The sequence below is a fragment of the Ammodytes marinus genome (assembly GCF_949987685.1).
Source record: "Ammodytes marinus genome assembly, chromosome: 13".
NCBI lineage: Eukaryota > Metazoa > Chordata > Actinopteri > Uranoscopiformes > Ammodytidae > Ammodytes > Ammodytes marinus.
The window spans coordinates 15,297,663-15,318,486 of NC_137217.1; the positions used below are offsets into that span (position 1 = coordinate 15,297,663).

Sequence of the window (20,824 nt, forward strand, 5' to 3'; positions counted from 1 at the left end):
CAAAAAAAGCGAGTCACCGGTTGCTCTAAGATTAACGGGACACTGTCATATTTTAGGATTTGGAATCTGAACCCACTGTTATATCAAATAAATCCACACACTCACACTTGAGGCTACTTCTAGGCTAGACATTGAAGATTTCTAGCCAATACTGTTGTGTAATGATATACAATTATGTAAGAGAGCATTGCTGTCGACATAAACGGTGTCCACATAAATTGTTTGGTATGAGTAAATTTCTAGACAGAAGAACCCAAACCAATTTCATCTTGCTTCAAAAACAAAGTGTTGCAACTTGTATGGCTCTTGTCCTCGCTTCCCAGGAACACCGAGACACTCAGCAGCAGGGACGTCTCACAGAGCTGAAAGCCGGGCCTCGCTTTCCATCTTTCCTTTGTGCGTTTCATTTCTGGGAGCGTGTCTCCCCTGGAAGAAATATTCTAAGAAAACAGTCTGTAAATTATTGCTTCCAAGAAATTGTGAGGGACCATAAACAAACACATTTTCTTTTTACAAGGATACCAAAGGGTGATGTAGAAGGCCCTCACTCAAGTGATTGCAATTGCAAGCAGTTTCTTCCCCTTTTGTTTGTTTAACTGACCCCAGCTTACTCACTGTATAAGACTCGGAGAAGGGACCATGAGTAGTACAGACGCATGCAATTACAGGCTGAAGTCATTTGAAAGAATATCACTCCAGTTCAATTTACAATAATTCAGTTTCAAACACTGGGTGTTTCCACATGTGTAAGAAAAACATCCCCTACAATCTAATTATTCACATAATTTATGAAGGCAAACCACAAAAATAAATCTTTATAAAATATCATTGTGAGCTCAAACAGCATAAACAAAATTAAAATAAAAATGTATCTTGAAATTTGCAAGACTAAATGGTTGAAAATGGAAGTGGTTGCTGCAAGATCCAGTGTTTACAGTGCTGTAAGGAAATGTATAGGGTGAATTCTCTTGAGAGGATCTGATTAGTGGGCAAACCTACATCACAGCACCCTCTGCTGGCAAACACTTACAAACAAATCCAGAGACAGATATTTATGTTGTGCCACAGTAAGCTCATTTTGCAAACGAAAGTGACAATATTCTCTGGTGTTCCCTCCATGTTTGTAAACCGTCCACACAAGCTAGAAACAGCGCCCTAGAAACTAGAATACTCGGCCTATAGGATTTAATACGGAAATGCTGATTGGCTACTTGAATTTTGCAAACGAGGAAGTATTTACACAGTTTGACACTTTGAAATAATTTTAAACGAATCATTTTTGAGAAGTACACATTTGTGCTTTCCAATGTTTCTTTTTCACGTCTATATTTAGTTGTTGTCATGTGTGGCGTTGGTCAGCTGTGGTCCTGCAGCAGGACACGCCTCTGGCTGAATGGAGAGCGCCGTGCGTAAAGTCCGAACTGCAACGGATCCAACTTGTTTTTGCTTTATTTCACGGTTTTCAACAAGTAGCCTAAACGAAACAACTTCATCGCTTCGTTCCAATTCGAGTAAATGCAGCAATGACGCGCGAGGAGGATCTCATCAGGATTGCGAAAAAACTGGACAAGATGGTGTCTAGAAATAACACGGTGAGGCCATGGGTGAGACCGTATTTTGACACCCACAGTTGGCGTGTTGTGCTGACACCTCGTGCTGCGCAGAAGGCCCGTGAATGTCTTACCAGAGCGAAATAAAATGGATTCCTCTGGTTTTTAGAATAAAGAAGAAGTTTAACTCCATCTGAGTAGATCGGTGTATTTGGAAAGTCTCCACATGTGTAAAGCGGACCTGACTGCGCTGTAACGAATGGTCAACAGGTGTTCATCGCGCTGCAGACTTTTCCCTCGCAGGACTTCTCGGTCCGTGCGTGTGCAGCGCTATATGGGTCAAGTTGTCGACAAGTTTTGAAAATCTTTTGCTGGTCTGCAATACCCTATATGAACATTAACTCGTGCAACAGAAAGTAAACAACGCGGCCTGTGGCCAAGGTCGTGTGTGTGTGTGTGTGTGTGTGTGTGTGTGTGTGTGTGTGTGTGTGTGTGTGTGTGTGTGTGTGTGTTTTGCGACCGTCTGCAAACAGGAGGTTGTTTTATGGCGCTCCTGCACAGTTGGAGTACTGCAAACGCTGTTGTGGTCAATCAAATCTGTCGATCTCTTGCTTGTGATAAATCGAACAGTCGCAGAAATGCTGATTGAACGCCTGTTGTGTTTATATTCTTTGAATTTTTGGAATCGGTATTTATCTTGCAAGGCTGATTAAAACTTGTAAATACATAAGTGAAATTGTAATGGCATTACTTTGTGGTCTCTTATTTTTGAAAAATGTTTATTTGCACGCTTTCATCTGTACATAGTCATTACACATTTCAACATAAAATGAAGTGGAGGTGGCTGTGACTGCTCTGTGTGTGCAGGAGGGCGCCATGGACCTGCTGATGGAACTGAAAAGTTTCAATATGACACTGAAACTTCTCCAGGTATGCTCCAGTAATATTATATCAGATGTATTTATAGCTTAGATTTATATTGGAGTACAGTAAATGGCTTCTTAAGTAGTTCACTGATTATTAAGGGTGCTAGAATAATTAAAATATCACTTGTATTAAAGCTAACAGTGTTCATGTACATGTGTATTTTGTTTTAGGAAACAAGGGTTGGCATGTCTGTGAACGCTCTCAGGAAGCATTGCACGAATGAGGAAGTCAATGCCTTGGCCAAAGTCCTCATTAAAGAATGGAAAAGACTTCTGGGTAATAACATTGTGAAATAAGTTACTCCGCAGTTAAATAGTATTTGTGCAATGAATACATCAATGAAGTGGATGATTTGCTGATATGAAACTTTTCCAAACTCACACACAGACTCTGGCCCCTCTGACAAACCATCTGAAATGAAGAACGGTGTGGTGGAATCCAGCAAAGCAGCAGATTCTCCAAACGGCTCACCCTCTGAGATGCAGAGCAGGTCAGTGCATTCAGCGATGGTAGAATTTTAGGCTACCTGATACATTGTCGAAGAGACATTATGAAATAGTTACCGGTCAATATGAGCACACTGACAATGGCTGCCTGATGTTCAGACCAAGAGTTGTGAGTGGGACCTAACTGATTCTTATAAGTCTAAAAATACAGTGAAACACTAAGAAGACCTATCTGTTCAGATAGATGTTTACGTATTATGGCGGTTTCCTCACTGATGTTTGTATACAAATACCTGCTTGGAATAATGTATAGCTCAACCCCACATGTAACAACAACTTCAATGTTAAAAAGCCTGCAAGAATGTTAAGAGATGAAAGAAAAGTGTCAGGAGCAACGACTGACAGAAGGCTGTCCAGAAGCAAGTTCAGGATTGTTCCTGGATGATGTAAAGTGATGTAAAGAAATGTGTTTTGTTTCTTTGCCATGACAGCCTTTAAATCACTCTATTTCCATTTCTCTTTGTTGTTTAAGTGAGCATTGCATCATACTTCTGAATGAGTGCAATTTTCTTCCCACTAAAAAGCTGTGAGCCTCATTCCTACATGCAGAATGGCTCTGCAAGGAGAAAATGTATCAGCCACTGGGAGTGAGCAGTGAATGTCAAGGGTAGTCTAATCTTTCCAGACAATATTGGGCTCCAAGGACAACCCTTTATGTTTGGAATCAAAATAACAACTGTAATAGAAGCATCAAATCAAAATCCTCTATTTCAGATGTATTCCTGTAGGGGAAGTGTGTTTGTGAATGCTGGGGATGGGGAGTTCATTTAAATGGAGTTTGCAGCACGATTTGCATTTAAAAAAAGGAACTCAGTTTTTACACGCAGTGTTAACTTCGACTGAATGAGAAATAGTAATATAAATCACTGGTTAACATCAGTGAACTCCTAAAATGTATGAAAAGGTAAAGATAAAAAGCTCATCATATGTGCTGTTGGCGTCAGGGGGTCCTTCAATTTGAATCCTGTTTGAATGAGGCCTAAGTCACATTACAACAAAAAACTTTGACAAAATGGAAACTGGTGAATGTTTGCAGCCCTGGGGACAGGGGTTAAAGTGATCCCTCCCTGTTGACTCCCTGTTGTTTCTATTGGTGACAGGAAACATGACTCAGATCTTGACAAAAAGCACTCAGATAAAAAACGAAATGGAAACCACACTGAGGAACACAAAAACAAAAAGAGTAAGACTGAAGAACCCGGCGATGGAAAGCATTGGGAGGAGCCACACAATGAGAAACACGAGAAACCTCCCCAAGAGATCAGAAGAGAGAAGCATTTAGAAGAATCCAGAAAACAAGCTGCGAGGCTGGTGGAGGAGGATCTCCACACGGAACGGGATGACAAGAGACCAGAGAAGCACAGGCCAGACCTGCAGAATGAGAAACACAAGCCAGGAGCCAGAAAGGAAAGGCACTTTGATGAAAAACCAACAAGGACGAGACACCTGGAAGAAGTCAAAAGGGACAGAGACGTGGATGAGTCGCGGAGGGACAGACACAGAGACAGCAGGCGCGAGAGGCCCATGAACGCATCGCCGCAGCGAGAGAGACAGTCAAGTGAGAAGCCGGCTGACGCTTACAGGTCAATATTTGAAAGGTGAGAGAGAAAGAGATGAGGGAGATGGCTAAAAAAAAGCTCAACATTACACATTTTTAAACACCCCGGCAGAGCTTCAGATTGATCTATGTTATTTCAGGAGGTCAGTGTTGGACAGCAACATTCTGTATCCCAGTCGGTTCCCCTCTCCTCCTCGACCTGCCCGCCCTCCTCGGCCTCCTCAGCCAATCAGACGCCCCTCTGTGGACCTGAAGAAACAGGACAGGTCAGGAGTCTTGTGTTGTGTGGCGCCTGAGCTGAACTGGAACAACAGACTGGAAGTGTTCCCGCCGACACTGCATGATATAACCCTTTTCTGAGACAGTCACTGACATTTGTCCTTGTATGAACTCACATAGCCTAACAGGATACATGTGGATCCATATGCATAATCTGCATGGTGCATGAGAGAGGTTTGTCTTTTTTTATTCAAAGGATTGTGTATTTAGCTCAAAACAGCATCGATTCTGATCTGTTCTGTTGTGACACTTGTTCAGGACGGACGTTAAAGATGCCTCCTCCCGTCATCCTCCCCGTCCTCATGCTCCAACACCCGTCTCTCCTCCACCAGTGAAGCGACTCTCATTGGATTGGAAGAAAGAGAGGTCAGACAGGCATGCTGTGGTGCATGTTTGTGGAATGATTTTTTTTTTAGTGCAGACAAGTAAACCAGTTTAAATAGGGGTGCTGGATACTCAAACGCATAATTTTTTCCACACATCAGGAAAGTCCCACCGGACCCAAACGCGCCATTTGCTCCTCTTCCTTTTCACCTTCATCCTCCTCCTCCACCACAAAGGTCAGGGTCTGCATCATGCCCACTGCACTGCACGGCCTCGCATTAACACTCACTGGCGTCTTGAAGCCAATCAGTGCCAGCTTAAAGTGCTTTTTATAATTTAGGAAAGAGCCACCAGACCCGGACGCTCCTCTCCCTCCTCTCCCCTTTCACCTCCACCCGCCGCCCCCTCCCAAGCGTCCCTCGCTGGATGGGAAAAAGGAAAAGGAAAGGTCTGGATCGGATAAGTTCTCCTAATGGGATGCATGCAGTTATTTTGGGAAAACAACAGCAACAACTTGTAATTTAATTTGGAGTGGTCATCTCACTGCATTGAATCCTTGTGTTGTTTGCCACAGCAGGAAGGAGTCGTCGGAGTGCAAACCTCCTTCACAGAAGAAGACGTCAGAACTCGTGAAGAAAGACAGGTCCGGAGTGTGGGAATAATTGTGTCCCGTATCTCATCCTTTTGAAAAGATTACTTTGCCGTTGTCTCTGGAGAAAATCAGTGACCTGTTTTCTTTTCACAGGAAAGACACGTCTGAGGGCAAAGTGTCTAAAAAAAAGTCAGATGAAGCCAAGAGAGAAAGGTTGGCGAGTCATGAGTGTGGAGATTCTTGCTAAGCTAAAGGGTGTGATACACTGTGGATGAGTGGTTCGATTTGAGGAGTGTTTCCTTTTTACACTTTTACTGAGCTGTGAGTGGAATGGTTTGAGAATCAAACACATGTTTCCTTTTGTCAGGAAAGATTCTACTGAACCTAAACCCCCACTTCCCAAAAAGCCCAGTCTGGATATCAAAAAAGAAAAAAACAGGTGTGCAGGAGCACGGAAAATAAATGCTATAAAGTGTGTACTTTCAACATGATGTCCGTATCATAGCTTTATTTCTCTTATTTACTGCAGGAAGGACTCCTGCGATTCCAAGCCTGTCCAACCTGTGAAACGTCATTCAACTGACTCCAAACCTGACAGGTACAGTAGGACTGACAATCACATGCACCACTTTAAATGCATACTCTGGAGTTGAGGTAATTCTGGAGAATGTTTATTGACTAATACCTTTTTTTTGTCAAAATCAGTGAATATCTCCTTAGAATCTGCTAACTGTCTGTACTTTGTGTGTGCTGAAAAAATAAATTTAGTGTTAATACAGAGCCTAGGCTCTGTAAACTGGTATGTAAACAAAGGGAATATAAACAAAGTGGGCCGGGCCCCTTTGTTTACATACCTGTTAACAGAGCCTAGACTGTGGATTTGCACATACTTTTTTTCAGTGCACACGCACAGTACGGACAGGTAGCAGATTCTAGATATTCACTGAGTTTGACAAAAAGTAATTTGGCAACAAACATTCTACAGAATTACCTAGTATGCCTTTAAAACTCATTCATACTTGACACACACACACACACACACACACACACACACAGACAGACAGACAGACAGACAGACAGACAGACAATGATCCTAAATTAGTTGACGCCAGGGCCGGCGGTAGCCAGGGGCCAGGGGGGGCCGTGCCCCCCCAGATGTGAGCTGTGCCCCCCCAACCAAAATTTGAGAATTTTTTTTTTTTATTTTTTTTTTTTTTTCCCGATAGTGGGTCTGGGTTTTTTCCCGACCCACTATCGGACGGAAAATTTCGTTCGCTGTCCAAGAAAATGTCAAATAAAATTAATTGGGTCCACACACACATATATATGATTGAAATAGCCTACTGTTAAATTAATATTGATCAGCTGGCTGCTGTTGAATGCTGTTAACTAAATCAAAAAACCCCCAAAAAATCTGTTCTGCATTTGTCCTGTTGGACACACAAACACACACATGATTTAAATTGCCTACTGTAAAATATAGATTAGCTGGCTACTGTTGGCTGCTGTTAACCAAGTGTATTTTTTTTTTAAAATCAGTTCTGCATTATCCTGTTGAGAACACATTCAGACACACAATGCATTGACTAATAGGAAGTAGGCCTATTTAATTCACCATTTGAGGCATCAAATAAAATTAGCCAATAAAACACTTACATCACAATCATTTATTTTATATATATACACATTATGTTGTATATAATGTATATTATATGTTATTCATAAACATTTTGGAGAAAAAAAACATGCAATAATCAAATTTCCCACACAGCAACACTCAACGTTTATTTGCATATTGTGTTCTACACAATTCACAGTAAATGTGCCAAAAAGCAGACGCAGAGATCTTACAAGGGCAAAAAATTTCGGCTCGCGCGCTATGCGCGCGCTCGCATCTTCGGTCTCCCTGCCCAGTGTGCCCCCCCAAAATTTCTACGGGCCCCCCCAAGTCTGACTTTCTAGAACCGGGCCTGGTTGACGCTGTTCTTACAGTAAGTGTTATTTCCCATAAGTGGCCCACTTGGGATGAACTTGATTTCCCAGGCGATTTACCAAAAAGTGTCCCAATTTTGCAGATATCAACCTATTTCTCTTTTGCTGCAGGAAGGAGTCCTGCGATTCCAAGCCTGTCCAACCTGTGAAACGTCATTCAACTGACTCCAAACCTGACAGGTACAGTAGGACTGACATGCACTACTTTAAAGGCATACTATGTAATTATAGAGAATGTTTTTTGACAAATCACTTTTTGTCAAAATCAGGGAATATCTCCTAACAATCTGCTTCCTGTCTGTACTGTGAGTGTGCTTAAACATAAAATAAATCTAGTGTTAATACAGAGCCTATACTCTGTAAACTGGTATGTAAACAAAGGGAATATAAACAAAGTGGGCCCGGCCCCTTTGTTTACATACCTGTTACAGAGCCTAGCCTGTGTATTTGCACATACTTTTTTTCAGTGCACATACACAGTACGGACAGGTAGCAGATTCAAAGGAGATATTAACTAAGTTTGACAAAAAGTAATTTGGCAACAAACATTCTCCAGAATTACCTAGTATGCCTTTAAAACTCATTCATACTTGACACACACACACACACACACACACACACAGACACAGACAGACAGACAGACAGACAGACAGACAGACAGACAGACAGACAGACAGACAGACAGACAGACAGACAGACAGACAATGATTCTAAATGAGTTGACGCTGTTCTTCATGAATACTTACAGTAAGTGTTATTTCCCATGAATTATCTTAATGTCATTTTGTGTCATGTGTTTTGACATTAAAGATATTAAGATCTTTTAATGACAAATTATTCAGATTTAATTTGCAGTTTAAGTGGCCCACTTGGGATGATCAGATGGCCCATTTTACCTGAACATGGCTCATCTAAAAAATATGTTACAGTTGATGTTTGTTTTTTAAAACAGTCCTTATTAATCATAGAAACACAATTCAATGTCATACATTGTTATATTCTAGTTTCCCAGGCAATTTACCAAAAAGTGTCCCAATTTTGCAGATATCAACCTATTTCTCTTTTGCTGCAGGAAGGAGTCCTGCGATTCCAAGCCTGTCCAACCTGTGAAACGTCATTCAACTGACTCCAAACCTGACAGGTACAGTAGGACTGACATGCACTACTTTAAAGGCATACTATGTAATTATAGAGAATGTTTTTTGACAAATCACTTTTTGTCAAAATCAGGGAATATCTCCTAACAATCTGCTTCCTGTCTGTACTGTGAGTGTGCTTAAACATAAAATAAATCTAGTGTTAATACAGAGCCTATACTCTGTAAACTGGTATGTAAACAAAGGGAATATAAACAAAGTGGGCCCGGCCCCTTTGTTTACATACCTGTTACAGAGCCTAGCCTGTGTATTTGCACATACTTTTTTTCAGTGCACATACACAGTACGGACAGGTAGCAGATTCAAAGGAGATATTAACTAAGTTTGACAAAAAGTAATTTGGCAACAAACATTCTCCAGAATTACCTAGTATGCCTTTAAAACTCATTCATACTTGACACACACACACACACACACACACACACAGACACAGACAGACAGACAGACAGACAGACAGACAGACAGACAGACAGACAGACAGACAGACAATGATTCTAAATGAGTTGACGCTGTTCTTCATGAATACTTACAGTAAGTGTTATTTCCCATGAATTATCTTAATGTCATTTTGTGTCATGTGTTTTGACATTAAAGATATTAAGATCTTTTAATGACAAATTATTCAGATTTAATTTGCAGTTTAAGTGGCCCACTTGGGATGATCAGATGGCCCATTTTACCTGAACATGGCTCATCTAAAAAATATGTTACAGTTGATGTTTGTTTTTTAAAACAGTCCTTATTAATCATAGAAACACAATTCAATGTCATACATTGTTATATTCTAGTTTCCCAGGCAATTTAACAAAAAGTGTTCCAATTTTGCAGATATCAACCTATTTCTCTTTTGCTGCAGGAAGGAGTCCTGCGATTCCAAGCCTGTCCAACCTGTGAAACGTCATTCAACTGACTCCAAACCTGACAGGTACAGTAGGACTGACATGCACTACTTTAAAGGCATACTATGTAATTATAGAGAATGTTTTTTGACAAATCACTTTTTGTCAAAATCAGGGAATATCTCCTAACAATCTGCTTCCTATCTGTACTGTGAGTGTGCTTAAAAGATCTAGTGCAGGGGTCCCCAAACTACGGCCCGCGGCCCGCTCTTTATTGGCCCGCGGCCGATTTTAAAAAGATAATGTAATATGGCCCTTTGAATTTTTTTTTTTTTTTTTTTTTTGCATTTCTTAGTTAACCCACTAGTGCAGGGGTGTCAAACACTGATTGATTGGCCCGTGGCACATTTTAAAAATATAATGTAATATGGCGCTTTTAATTTTTAAATAATTTAAATGCACTCATTATATTACAGAGAAATATGTCCCATAAAAGAAAATGAGCAACAAGCCCATCCCAGAGGACCCTGCGTAATATTTTATTTTAAATTAATATTATTATGGAAAATCCATGCGTCCTTCTCCAATAGCTTCTAATTCATCTGACACAGTGTCTCCATTTTTTTTCATACAAAATTCTTCAGATTTAGCCTCTTAATTTCCCTCTCAAAGTGCACCAGATTCATGCATTTCGCTTTAAAAACTTTAAAAAATCTTCCGGGGGGGCATACCCCCGGACCCCCCTAGGAGGGTCGGGACCTCGGCTGGATACTATTTTCACCCTGCTGGACATTGGACGCAAAGGCAGAAAACACTGGGTGTATCATTGCCATATAAACAAGAGGGGAAATGTGTCTGTTTAATGTGCAAGGAAAGTGTTGCCGTGAAGAAGGATTACAATTTACGAAGACACTATGAAACTAAACATCAGAGCGCTACATGTCCTGATAAATGTGTTATTTTTGCAAAGTGGCCCGGCCCTTCGTAGATTTTTCTGTATGTGGCCCTCAGTGAAAAAAGTTTGGGGACCCCTGATCTAGTGTTAATACAGAGCCTAGGCTCTGTAAACTGGTATGTAAACAAAGGGAATATAAACAAAGTGGGCCCGGTCCCTTTGTTTACATACCTGTTACAGAGCCTAGCCTGTGTATTTGCACATACTTTTTTTCAGTGCACACACACAGTACGGACAGGTAGCAGATTCAAAGGAGATATTAATTAAGTTTGACAAAAAGTAATTTGGCAACAAACATTCTCCAGAATTACCTAGTATGCCTTTAAATCTCATTCATACTTGACAGACACACACAGACACACACACACACACACAGACACACACACACACAGACACACACACACACACACACACACACACACACACACACACACACACACACACACACACACACACACAGACACAGACAGACACAGACAGACAGACAGACAGACAGACAGACAGACAATGATTCTAAATGAGTTGACGCTGTTCTTCATGAATACTTACAGTAAGTGTTATTTCCCATGAATTATCTTAATGTCATTTTGTGTCATGTGTTTTGACATTAAAGATATTAAGATCTTTTAATGACAAATTATTCAGATTTAATTTAATTTTTTTTATGTTTAAGTGGCCCACTTGGGATGATCAGATGGCCTATTTTACCTGAACATGGCTCATCTAAAAAATATGTTACAGTTGATGTTTGTTTTTTAAAACAGTCCTTATTAACCATAGAAACACAATTCAATGTCATACATTGTTATATTCTAATTTCCCAGGCGATTTAACAAAAAAAGTGTCCCAATTTAGCATATATCAACCTATTTCTCTTTTGCTGCAGGAAGGAGTCCTGCGATTCCAACCCTGTCCAACCTGTGAAACGTCATTCAACTGACTCCAAACCTGACAGGTACAGTAGGACTGACATGCACTACTTTAAAGGCATACTATGTAATTATAGAGAATGTTTATAGACGAATAACTTTTTTCTTTTTTTTTAAGATTTTTTTTTGCATTTTTATGCTTTATTGATAGTGTAGAGACAGAGTTGAAATGGGGCAAAGAGGGGAGTGACATGCAGAGAACGACCGCGGGCTGGAATCGAACCCGGGTCCGCTGGTGGCCGAGGCCCATGGGGGGACGCCCTACCAACTGAGCTAAGGGCACCCCGGACAAATAACTTTTTGTCAAAATCAGGGAATATCTCCTAACAGTCTGCTACCTGTCTGTACTGTGTGTGTGCTTTAAAAAAATAGTGTTATATATTATACTATACTATATTAACTAGTGTTAATACAGCGCCTATACTCTGTAAACTGGTATGTAAACAAAGTCGGCCCGTTCCCTTTGTTTACATAGCAGATAACAGAGCCTAGCCTGTGTATTTGCACATTATGTTTTTCAGTGCACACATACTGACAGGTAGCAGATTCTAAGGAGATAGTCACTGAGTTGAAATTAATTTTTGTCAACAAACATTCTCCAGAATCACCTAGTATGCCTTTAAATCTCATTCATAATCGTCACACACACACACACACACACACACACAGACAGACAGACAGACAGACAGACAGACAGACAGACAGACAGACAGACAGACAGACAGACAGACAGACAGACAGACAGACAGACAGACAGACAGACAGACAGACAATGATCCTAAATTAGTTGACGCTGTTCTTACAGTTATTTCCCATAAGTGGCCCACTTGGGATGAACTTTTGGTGCCAGGAAGAAAATTGTCCAAGCCGTTCTTTTATCTGTTATTGACTATGGTGATATTTTATATATGCATGCAAATTCGTCATCTCTGAAAATGCTAGATTCTGTGTACCATGCAGCATTACGATTTGTCTCAAACTCTGGCTTCCAAACGCACCATTGCAAGCTGTATGAGAAAGTTGGTCGGTCTTCCTTACACACCTGTAGAATGGAATACTGGTATATGTTTCTTCATAAGGCAATTTTGCACAATCTGCCTCCTTATTTGTGTTCTCTAATGGCTCTTAGAACATACAGTGCTCGTATTACTCGGTCTAGCAGTTTTATTATGTATAATGTTCCTCGGACTCGCACTGTGTTTGGTGAAAGTGCCTTTAAATCTTTTGCCCCCTCATCATGGTGTAAGCAACAGCAACACCTTAAACTGGAATGCCTAATTACCATGAACAATTACAAAAGCAGGTGTGGTGGAATAAGCTGATACTAGTCGATACGAGTGTGAACGGGGGTTGCTTTATTTTATCGTTGAACAAATACAATCATTACTCACTCAGTGCGTAGCAGATTATAGCATGCTGGGAATCAGACACGATTCTTCATTCAGTCAGACAGACAGGAGCAAGGGTGTGCAGGGAAAAGCCCTCTCTCCTGAGAGCCACACTTTAATATAGCTTTTTAATATCAACCCTTCTCACTTCCCCCCCCCCCCCCCACCCCCCCACCCCCCGTGCAGCTGTCCTTATCTCAAGGCTGTCAGGTCGTTGTGACCGAGTTTGGCTCCCGGCCCAGAACCCAAACATTCTTCCTGCTCTCACTTTCACATCTCAAAACTGGCTCTAAACTCCTACACAGGATTAAGGAATATTTAACCACAAATGCCCGATTACTGAACACTGACTTACTGCCAGTGAAATTCATGCTTTGTGACTTTTACATATTTTTTTGTGTTTGTGTCTTGTTTTGAGTGTGAAATTTAGTTTTTTAATGTGAAACTTTTATGTTTTTATGCTGCCTTCTTGGCCAGGACTCTCTTGAAAAAGAGATTTTGAATCTCAATGAGAATATTCCTGGTAAAATAAAGGATAAAAAATAATAAAAAATAAAATGAGTTGAAACTGTTGTTCATGAATACTTATCATCTTACCCAATTAGCTGATATCACCCTGTTTCTCTTTCACTGCAGGAAGGAGTCCTGCGATTCCAAGCCTGTCCAACCTGTGAAACGTCATTCAACTGACTCCAAACCTGACAGGTACAGTAGGAAACACTTTCATACTTGGAAAAGAAATAGATATAAACGTTGCCATTGTCATTACAAACTAAAATAATTTACTGAAAGTGTCTTATTACTTACTGAAGGCGGGAATCCACTGACTCAAAGACATGCAGCTCACCACCAGCAAAGAAGCTTACAGCTGAAAGGTAGGTGAACCAGAAATGAGTGGAGATCAAAAGGAATATACTTTTACTTCACAGGTTTGTTCCAATGGAAAGCCTGAAGATGATGTTTGACTTTGTGTTAAAGGAGAGAGTCTCACAGCTCCAAGTCCTCTCAGCCTGGACCTCCACTGAGGAAGCCCTCTACTGACAGCATTGAAAGGTATTTCAATATCATTTCTGCTGATGATCCTCTTGATTATTTTGTATTTTAAATTTAACGTAGCTCCTTTTACGTAAGGAAGGTGATTTTATTTTTCTGAAATATAAGATCGATGGTAATGAAGTAGAGAATCATCACGGCTCTAGGGAGCATTTTAGGAATCTTTCACTTCATTTGTTTTGTCTTTGTAACCCACGACTGTACGGCTTGGTTGAGTCTCACAGCTCTCATCACCGCGTTTGTAGTTCATGCAGAAAAAAAAAGTACATTAAATTAAAAAACACCAAACCCACAGTACTACATGTCCAACGGCAAATAACCAAAAAGGGTTGCTGCTATAGCTGTTAAACATAGTGGGGCATGTAGCCACTAACAAGTCAGATATTTCCCTCAGGAGTTGGTGTAGACCAAAAACGAGCTTTGATTGTTTTGATCTGTCCTTTTTTCTCCGCAGAAAGGGAAAACCCTTCTCCCCCAAATCTCCCGCCACCCCGACAAGCCCCATGTCACCAAGCTTCAGTTCTCCTGGGGGGCCTCTATCTCCACACTTTGCCACTGGAGACTCTGTGAGAGACAAGTGCATCGAGATGCTGGCTGCAGCCTTGCGCACAGATAGTGAGGCTAAAATTACCCTTTGTTATCACTGAGAGTCCATAGTGGACCTACACAAGGAACCCACATAAATATCACTGTAGTGTTCACATAAATACAAATATTTTTTTCTGTTCTTCTCAGATGACTTCAAAGATTTTGGGACTAACTGCGACAGCATGGCTGCAGAGCTTGAAGATCATATCCTTCAATTGAATAATAATTTTTTGTATTTTAATAATCTGTAGTTCATTCAGTGGTGTTCCCAATGGAAAACAGATCACATGTGACATTATATTGCTATGATCTTCCTTGATTGCACGGTCTCACATATCTACCAGGATATCAAGGCCACTGATATGAAGTATAAAAACCGGGTGCGCAGTCGCATCAGCAACTTGAAGGACCCAAAGAACCCCGGGCTTCGCAGAAACGTCCTCGCAGGCGGCATTGAATTAAACCGTTTTGCCACCATGTCTGCTGAGGTACAGAACGCCGAGGCTGCATACCGAACCATAGTGCTTTCACCAAGTCCCCGCTTACACTAAACCTGCTTGGACTTTTCACATCTTTGTTTTTATGTAGGAGATGGCCAGCGACGAGCTGAAGCAGCTGAGGAACGTTCTCACCCAGGACGCCATTAGGGAACACCAATTGGCCAAAACTAGTGGCACCACCACCGACCTGCTGCAGTGCAGCAAGTGCAGGAAGAAGAACTGCAGCTACAACCAGGTAAACAGACGCACATGAGGACGCTGCACATACACATACAGACACAAGTTTTACGTTGTTCCGTTTTGGACATTTTTGGTCATAAAGGAAGGTTTTAATTCATGCTTTAACATGGTAGATATTCTGTATACGTTTTTTTTGGAGGCCTCATATGTTGATTTATCCCTAGACAGAGTATGGAGAAGTGACTGCCCAGATTTGGACCCAGATTTTGATTGGAGAGAGGTGTGGTCAAACATAAAGGAGGCTTCTCGTAATCCCGACCATCAACAAATTCACTTTAATTATGCTCATAGAACATATTTAACACCACGCAAACTCTACTGTATGAAGGCCATAAGTGATCCCTGCTGCAGTTTATGTACTATGAAAACTCCTGGCACTTTCCTTCACATGATGTGGGATTGTCCACCAGTGTCACAATTTTGGGCTAAAGTGGCATCTATAATGTCTGACTTACTATCAATAACCAGTGACTGTGTCTGTCCTTTTGTTAAATGATTTTGCAAAGCTCAATATCACCAATCTTAAAATACGCATAGCACTGGTAGGCCTGACAGCTGCCAAAAAGATGGTTGCGGTGCAATGAAAGCCTCCCCACTCCCTTGTCGTCAGACACTGGGTCCTCACCTTTTTAGATGTGATTTATCTTGAACTTTCAACTGCTCGGATTAATAAAGCCACTGAGACCAATTTAAACAACTGGCACTCTGCCGCTAATTCTCTGAAATAATTTTTAAAGGGACCCCTTTCCTGTAATGTTGCTTAAGTAAACTCAAGAATCTCCCTGGTGTGTATGTGTGTCTGTCTGTGTGTGTGTGTGTGTGTGTGTGTGTGTGTGTGTGTGTGTGTGTGTGTGTGTGTGTGTGTGTGTGTGTGTGTGCATGTGCATATGTGTGTGTGTATGTGTTTAGGTTGGTGTCTCTTTGTTTTATTTTTTACACTGACTGGTGCTTGTAACCTTTGAGACATTTCCCTAGCTGTCTTTATTCAAATTTCTATTCTATTGTTTTTATCATTTATTTTCTTTTCTTTTTTATCCATGCACTTCTATGTATCTATTTGCAAGTATGGGTAATAGATAAAGTGTATTTTTCTGTATATTATTATTTTAAAATATGTCGTTTGTCTGTTAATCTGTATTTTTGAAATAAAAATGTTGATCACAAAAAAAACATGGTAGATATTCTGAGGGCTGCAAGGTTGGTATGTTTAAATGTGGTGCAATACAGGATTACTCCCTTACACACCATGTTACAGACCTGCAAAAGGAAAACAATAAATATACTGTTAAATTAAATCACCTTCAATGATACCATAGCTGTTATGATTTTGCATGTCCGGGCTGCACATCTTTCAAAACTAAACCTTGTCTGTGTGTGTTTGTGTTTCAGGTGCAGACACGCAGTGCTGATGAGCCGATGACCACATTTGTTCTGTGTAATGAGTGTGGGAACCGCTGGAAGGTGAGTCTGTCCCTGGCTTTTGTTTCAAAAACTCATATCGCAATATATCTGTACTTGTTGGATTAATTTAATTTTTGTTTTTGAATTTCAGTTCTGCTGATGCCTTCCAGGCGAAGCCACGTTATTGTTTTTTCTTTTCTGCGCATATTGTACTGCATATTTTCTATAATGGGAGGGAGTTTATAAATTATTGCAGCTAGTGATTCAAACAGATGACAGTGTTATTACAATTTTTACTTGACATTTTGAGATGTATAAGCATGTGCTAATTGTTTGCTTTATATGGAACTGAGCATGAATTTCAGTTTGATGATTGTTGAATCAATGAGTTACGATCATGGTGCTGTCATTGATGGAAGGAATATCCAGTTAATATGCTATGGCATATTACAGCTTTGTATATATCTGATTACAATAAAACGGCATACATCGTCAGTACAATGGCTTTTTGAACTCACGATTAATACATTTAAAAAAAAAAATCAGATGTACAGTCACTTCCCTACCATCATCATCATCATCATCATCATCATCATCATCATCATCATCATCATCATCATCATCATCATCATCATCATCATCATCATCATCATCATCATCATCATCATCATCATCATCATCATCAATGTTTATCACTATTGCATGGTTAAAATATGCATTTAAAAATATTATAAAGTTATATGAATATCTTCAATCAACACATGGGACGGAACTGAAGAAGGCAATAAAAACAGAGTATATCTACAATCTACTACTACACTTTAAACATTGAAATGTAAATAATTCAGAATAAACCATTAATTTATTTCACAGGTCATCCATTCAGAAAAGGGTTATATAAAAAAATGGTGTGATGGGAATTGGATCGTATGGAGCTGTTGTCTGTGTTGCACCACTGAAAACATACAGTAGATGGCAACAATTCCTTATAACTCAAGTGATGTTCTTCTCTCGAGGTCATGGAGCACAGATTAAACGCTTGCTTGTTATTGCCAGTCCAACAAGCCGCTAAAGCCAGAGGGAAATATTAAAGTTGTGCATCAAAACAAACCTTCATTCTGAACAAATAAGGAATTTGATATACTTAATGAGAAACATGTTTCCAAAGAAACTGTGCTGAATACTGAATAAAGTGCTGATAATATGAGACACATGGTCTGTTTTTTTAAAAGAATGATAGAGAGCAAAGGCTTGCCCTCTGGTTGAGTATCCACCATCTGGATGTTTTTTCTTCTGCATCATTTCCACCACCGCTCAAAGTCCTCTGATGATGTGCAGGCAGAGCTCAGACAGCATCAACAGTGGCTGTGTTATCAACACTGGTGAATCTGTATTTCAAACAACATCCCTCTTTCATCCTGAAAATCCAAAAGTATGCAGGAAAATTGTCAAGTCAAGCTCAACTTAAGCTTCAAAAGGAATATAGAAAAATAAAGGCCCAATGCAACTCCATTTACTGGCACTTTGGCCATGGAAATCCTCACACAAGTAAATCTGTATTTATTATTTGTTAATGGATTCTGCAACATAATTCGCCATATTTTCACTAAGTAGCAGCTGCTCTAGTCTGTGACCTCGGTCACTAGCAGTGGGTGAATGTGGAAAAAAAACTTAAAAAGCTGTTAAAACAGTAACACTCTCTGACTGCACTGTGTGCCCCAGATGAATCATGCAAATTTCAAAAGCTATCATTTGTCATTATTTTTAGAGCATGATTTCTTTATTAATAGCTTTTTTAGCCGCATATTTTTACAGCCTTCTATTGATTGATTTTTATTCACAGCTTATGTTCACAGTTCACAATTTATGGGGTCACTGCAATGACAATACTTTATTTAAAAGACCACAAGTGCTTAAACCTATAATGTACAGGCATTTACAGAAATACCGCATATATGTTAAACCTGCTTCAAAATGTACTTAAGATTGACAATGTATGTATGCATACGATCCGCAAACTTTGTTTCTAAAGAATGATTGTGCTCTCAACTTATTGCAAATAACTGTGAGATATCCCATTTAAAGTTTTTTTTCCATGCCCTGGGACATGGAGGTTTGGTTAAGTTTTTTTTCCAATGTCAACATGTCAACATAAATCAAAGTCAACACACGTTAATAGTATAAGCCTATATATTACAGCATCTCTCTGTGTCTTGGGAAAATGAGCACCAATCAGCAAGTCAGTAACATGGACTGTATTTAAAGGACTGCATATAAAAGGTCACTGACATCCACACAGGCATCGACCAATTGGGTAACTCCATCAGCTACAAAACAACCAGACTTCAGGAGATGAAGTGGCTGTTGGTCAGGATGAATTTATGTCACTACAGGGCAAACACTTAGGTGTTATAACTTCTCTGTCAGAGGAAAACTACACTGCTGTGGTGTGTTAATGGCAAGTTAAACGTATATCGTATAACGTATAACACAGCCTACTTTGTCTTTAACAGCTTCTAAACTGAACGAACACACACAAGAGATTGAATACTGTTTATTCATTCCTCTTGTGATCATGCGCCTTACACAGCTCATACTGCTGTTATTCCTGAAAGTTGTCTCGGACTTCCTGTGTCTGAAATATTCCTCTGCACTGTCGAAATGAGTCTGTAAACTCTCAGCCTCCTGTTGTTTCTGCATGTAGTCACTCAATAAATGCTGTGTCCCCATAACACAATCAGGTGATTCTTCATAGGAGTGTACAGTCATATAGCACTCAGCTCTGTGAGGCTGTGAGGACAGGTCATCCCTATGTTCCCACAGTCCAATGGTCCCACAGCCCGATATTCCTGATATTGGCGATTAGGTTCAGGCATCACAGCTGGGTGGTTAATGTTAGGTAAGGGGACAGGGAGAGGTTAGAACAGGGTTAGGGTTTGAGCATGTGAATCCAGACACACAGGAAAACAAAGCTATTTTTAGTGTCCTCAACGGTAGCTACTACATACCTACTACATAGATATGTGTTACCTACTACATAGGTTTTTTTTGTGTGCTACCTATGTGTTAGGTAGCACATAGGGTTTTTTTGTGCTACCTATGTGTTAGGTAGCACATAGGGTTTTTTTTTTTTGCGTTACCTACTACATAGGTTTTTTCTTTTTTGTGTTACCTACTACATAGGTTTTTTTTTTGTGCTACCTATGTGTTAGGTAGCACAAAAAAAAACCTATGTGTTAGGTAGCACAAAAAAAAACCTATGTGTTAGGTAGCACATAGGGTTTTTTTTATCGTGCTACCTACTACATAGGGTTTTTTTTTATGTTACCTACTACATAGGTTTTTTTTTGTGCTACCTATGTGTTAGGTAGCACAAAAAAACCCTATGTGCTACCTAACACATAGGTAGCACAAAAAAAAACCCTATGTGCTACCTAACACATAGGTAGCACAAAAAAAAAACCCTATGTGCTACCTAACACATAGGTAGCACAAAAAAAAACCCTATGTGCTACCTAACACATAGGTAGCACAAAAAAAAACCTATGTAGTAGGTAACACAATAAAAAAAAACCCTATGTGCTACCTAACACATAGGGTTTTTTTTTGTGCTACCTAACACATAGGTAGCACAAAAAAAAAACTATGTAGTAGGTAACACAAAAAAAACCCCTATGTGCTACCTAACACATAGGTAGCACAAAAAAAAAACCTATGTGCTACCTAACACATAGGTAGCACAAAAAAAACCCTATGTGCTACCTAACACATAGGTAGCACAAAAAAAAAACCTATGTAGTAGGTAACACATATCTATGTAGTAGGTATGTAGTAGCTACTACAATTTTGTGTACCTTATTGTAAAGTGTTACCTACTCAACAATTACAATAGCACAGGAAATGTAATTATTTGTTCTCAGGCTCTCATCAACGATGCAACCAGACACAAATAGTGCAAATTAGAATATTGGTATATTATATTTAAAATGGAATCAAATAAATAGAGTAGAAATATTAAATAAAATGGAATTCTATAGAATTGAAAG

At 39.9% G+C, this 20,824-nt stretch overlaps 1 protein-coding gene across 6 annotated transcripts; it reads left to right on the forward strand.

Annotated features, from left to right (window-relative positions):
- The first annotated feature begins 1,241 nt into the window (after positions 1-1,241).
- tcea3 (transcription elongation factor A (SII), 3) lies at positions 1,242-17,852 on the forward strand. 6 transcript variants are annotated; one of them, XM_080039233.1, is made up of 21 exons: positions 1,242-1,592; positions 2,418-2,480; positions 2,648-2,753; positions 2,865-2,967; positions 5,719-5,787; positions 5,890-5,949; positions 6,104-6,175; positions 6,266-6,334; positions 7,840-7,908; positions 8,801-8,869; positions 9,742-9,810; positions 11,566-11,634; positions 13,633-13,701; positions 13,809-13,871; positions 13,975-14,049; positions 14,504-14,664; positions 14,785-14,840; positions 14,970-15,125; positions 15,226-15,372; positions 16,767-16,838; positions 16,930-17,852. In XM_080039233.1, the coding sequence occupies exons 1-21, from the start codon at positions 1,524-1,526 to the stop codon at positions 16,936-16,938; spliced, it is 1,695 nt and encodes a 564-aa protein (XP_079895359.1). In that variant the 5' UTR covers positions 1,242-1,523; the 3' UTR covers positions 16,939-17,852. The 6 variants fall into 6 exon arrangements, with proteins under 6 accessions (XP_079895359.1, XP_079895361.1, XP_079895360.1 ...); XM_080039235.1 differs by lacking the exon at positions 11,566-11,634; XM_080039234.1 differs by lacking the exon at positions 6,266-6,334.
- The last annotated feature ends 2,972 nt before the right edge of the window (positions 17,853-20,824 follow it).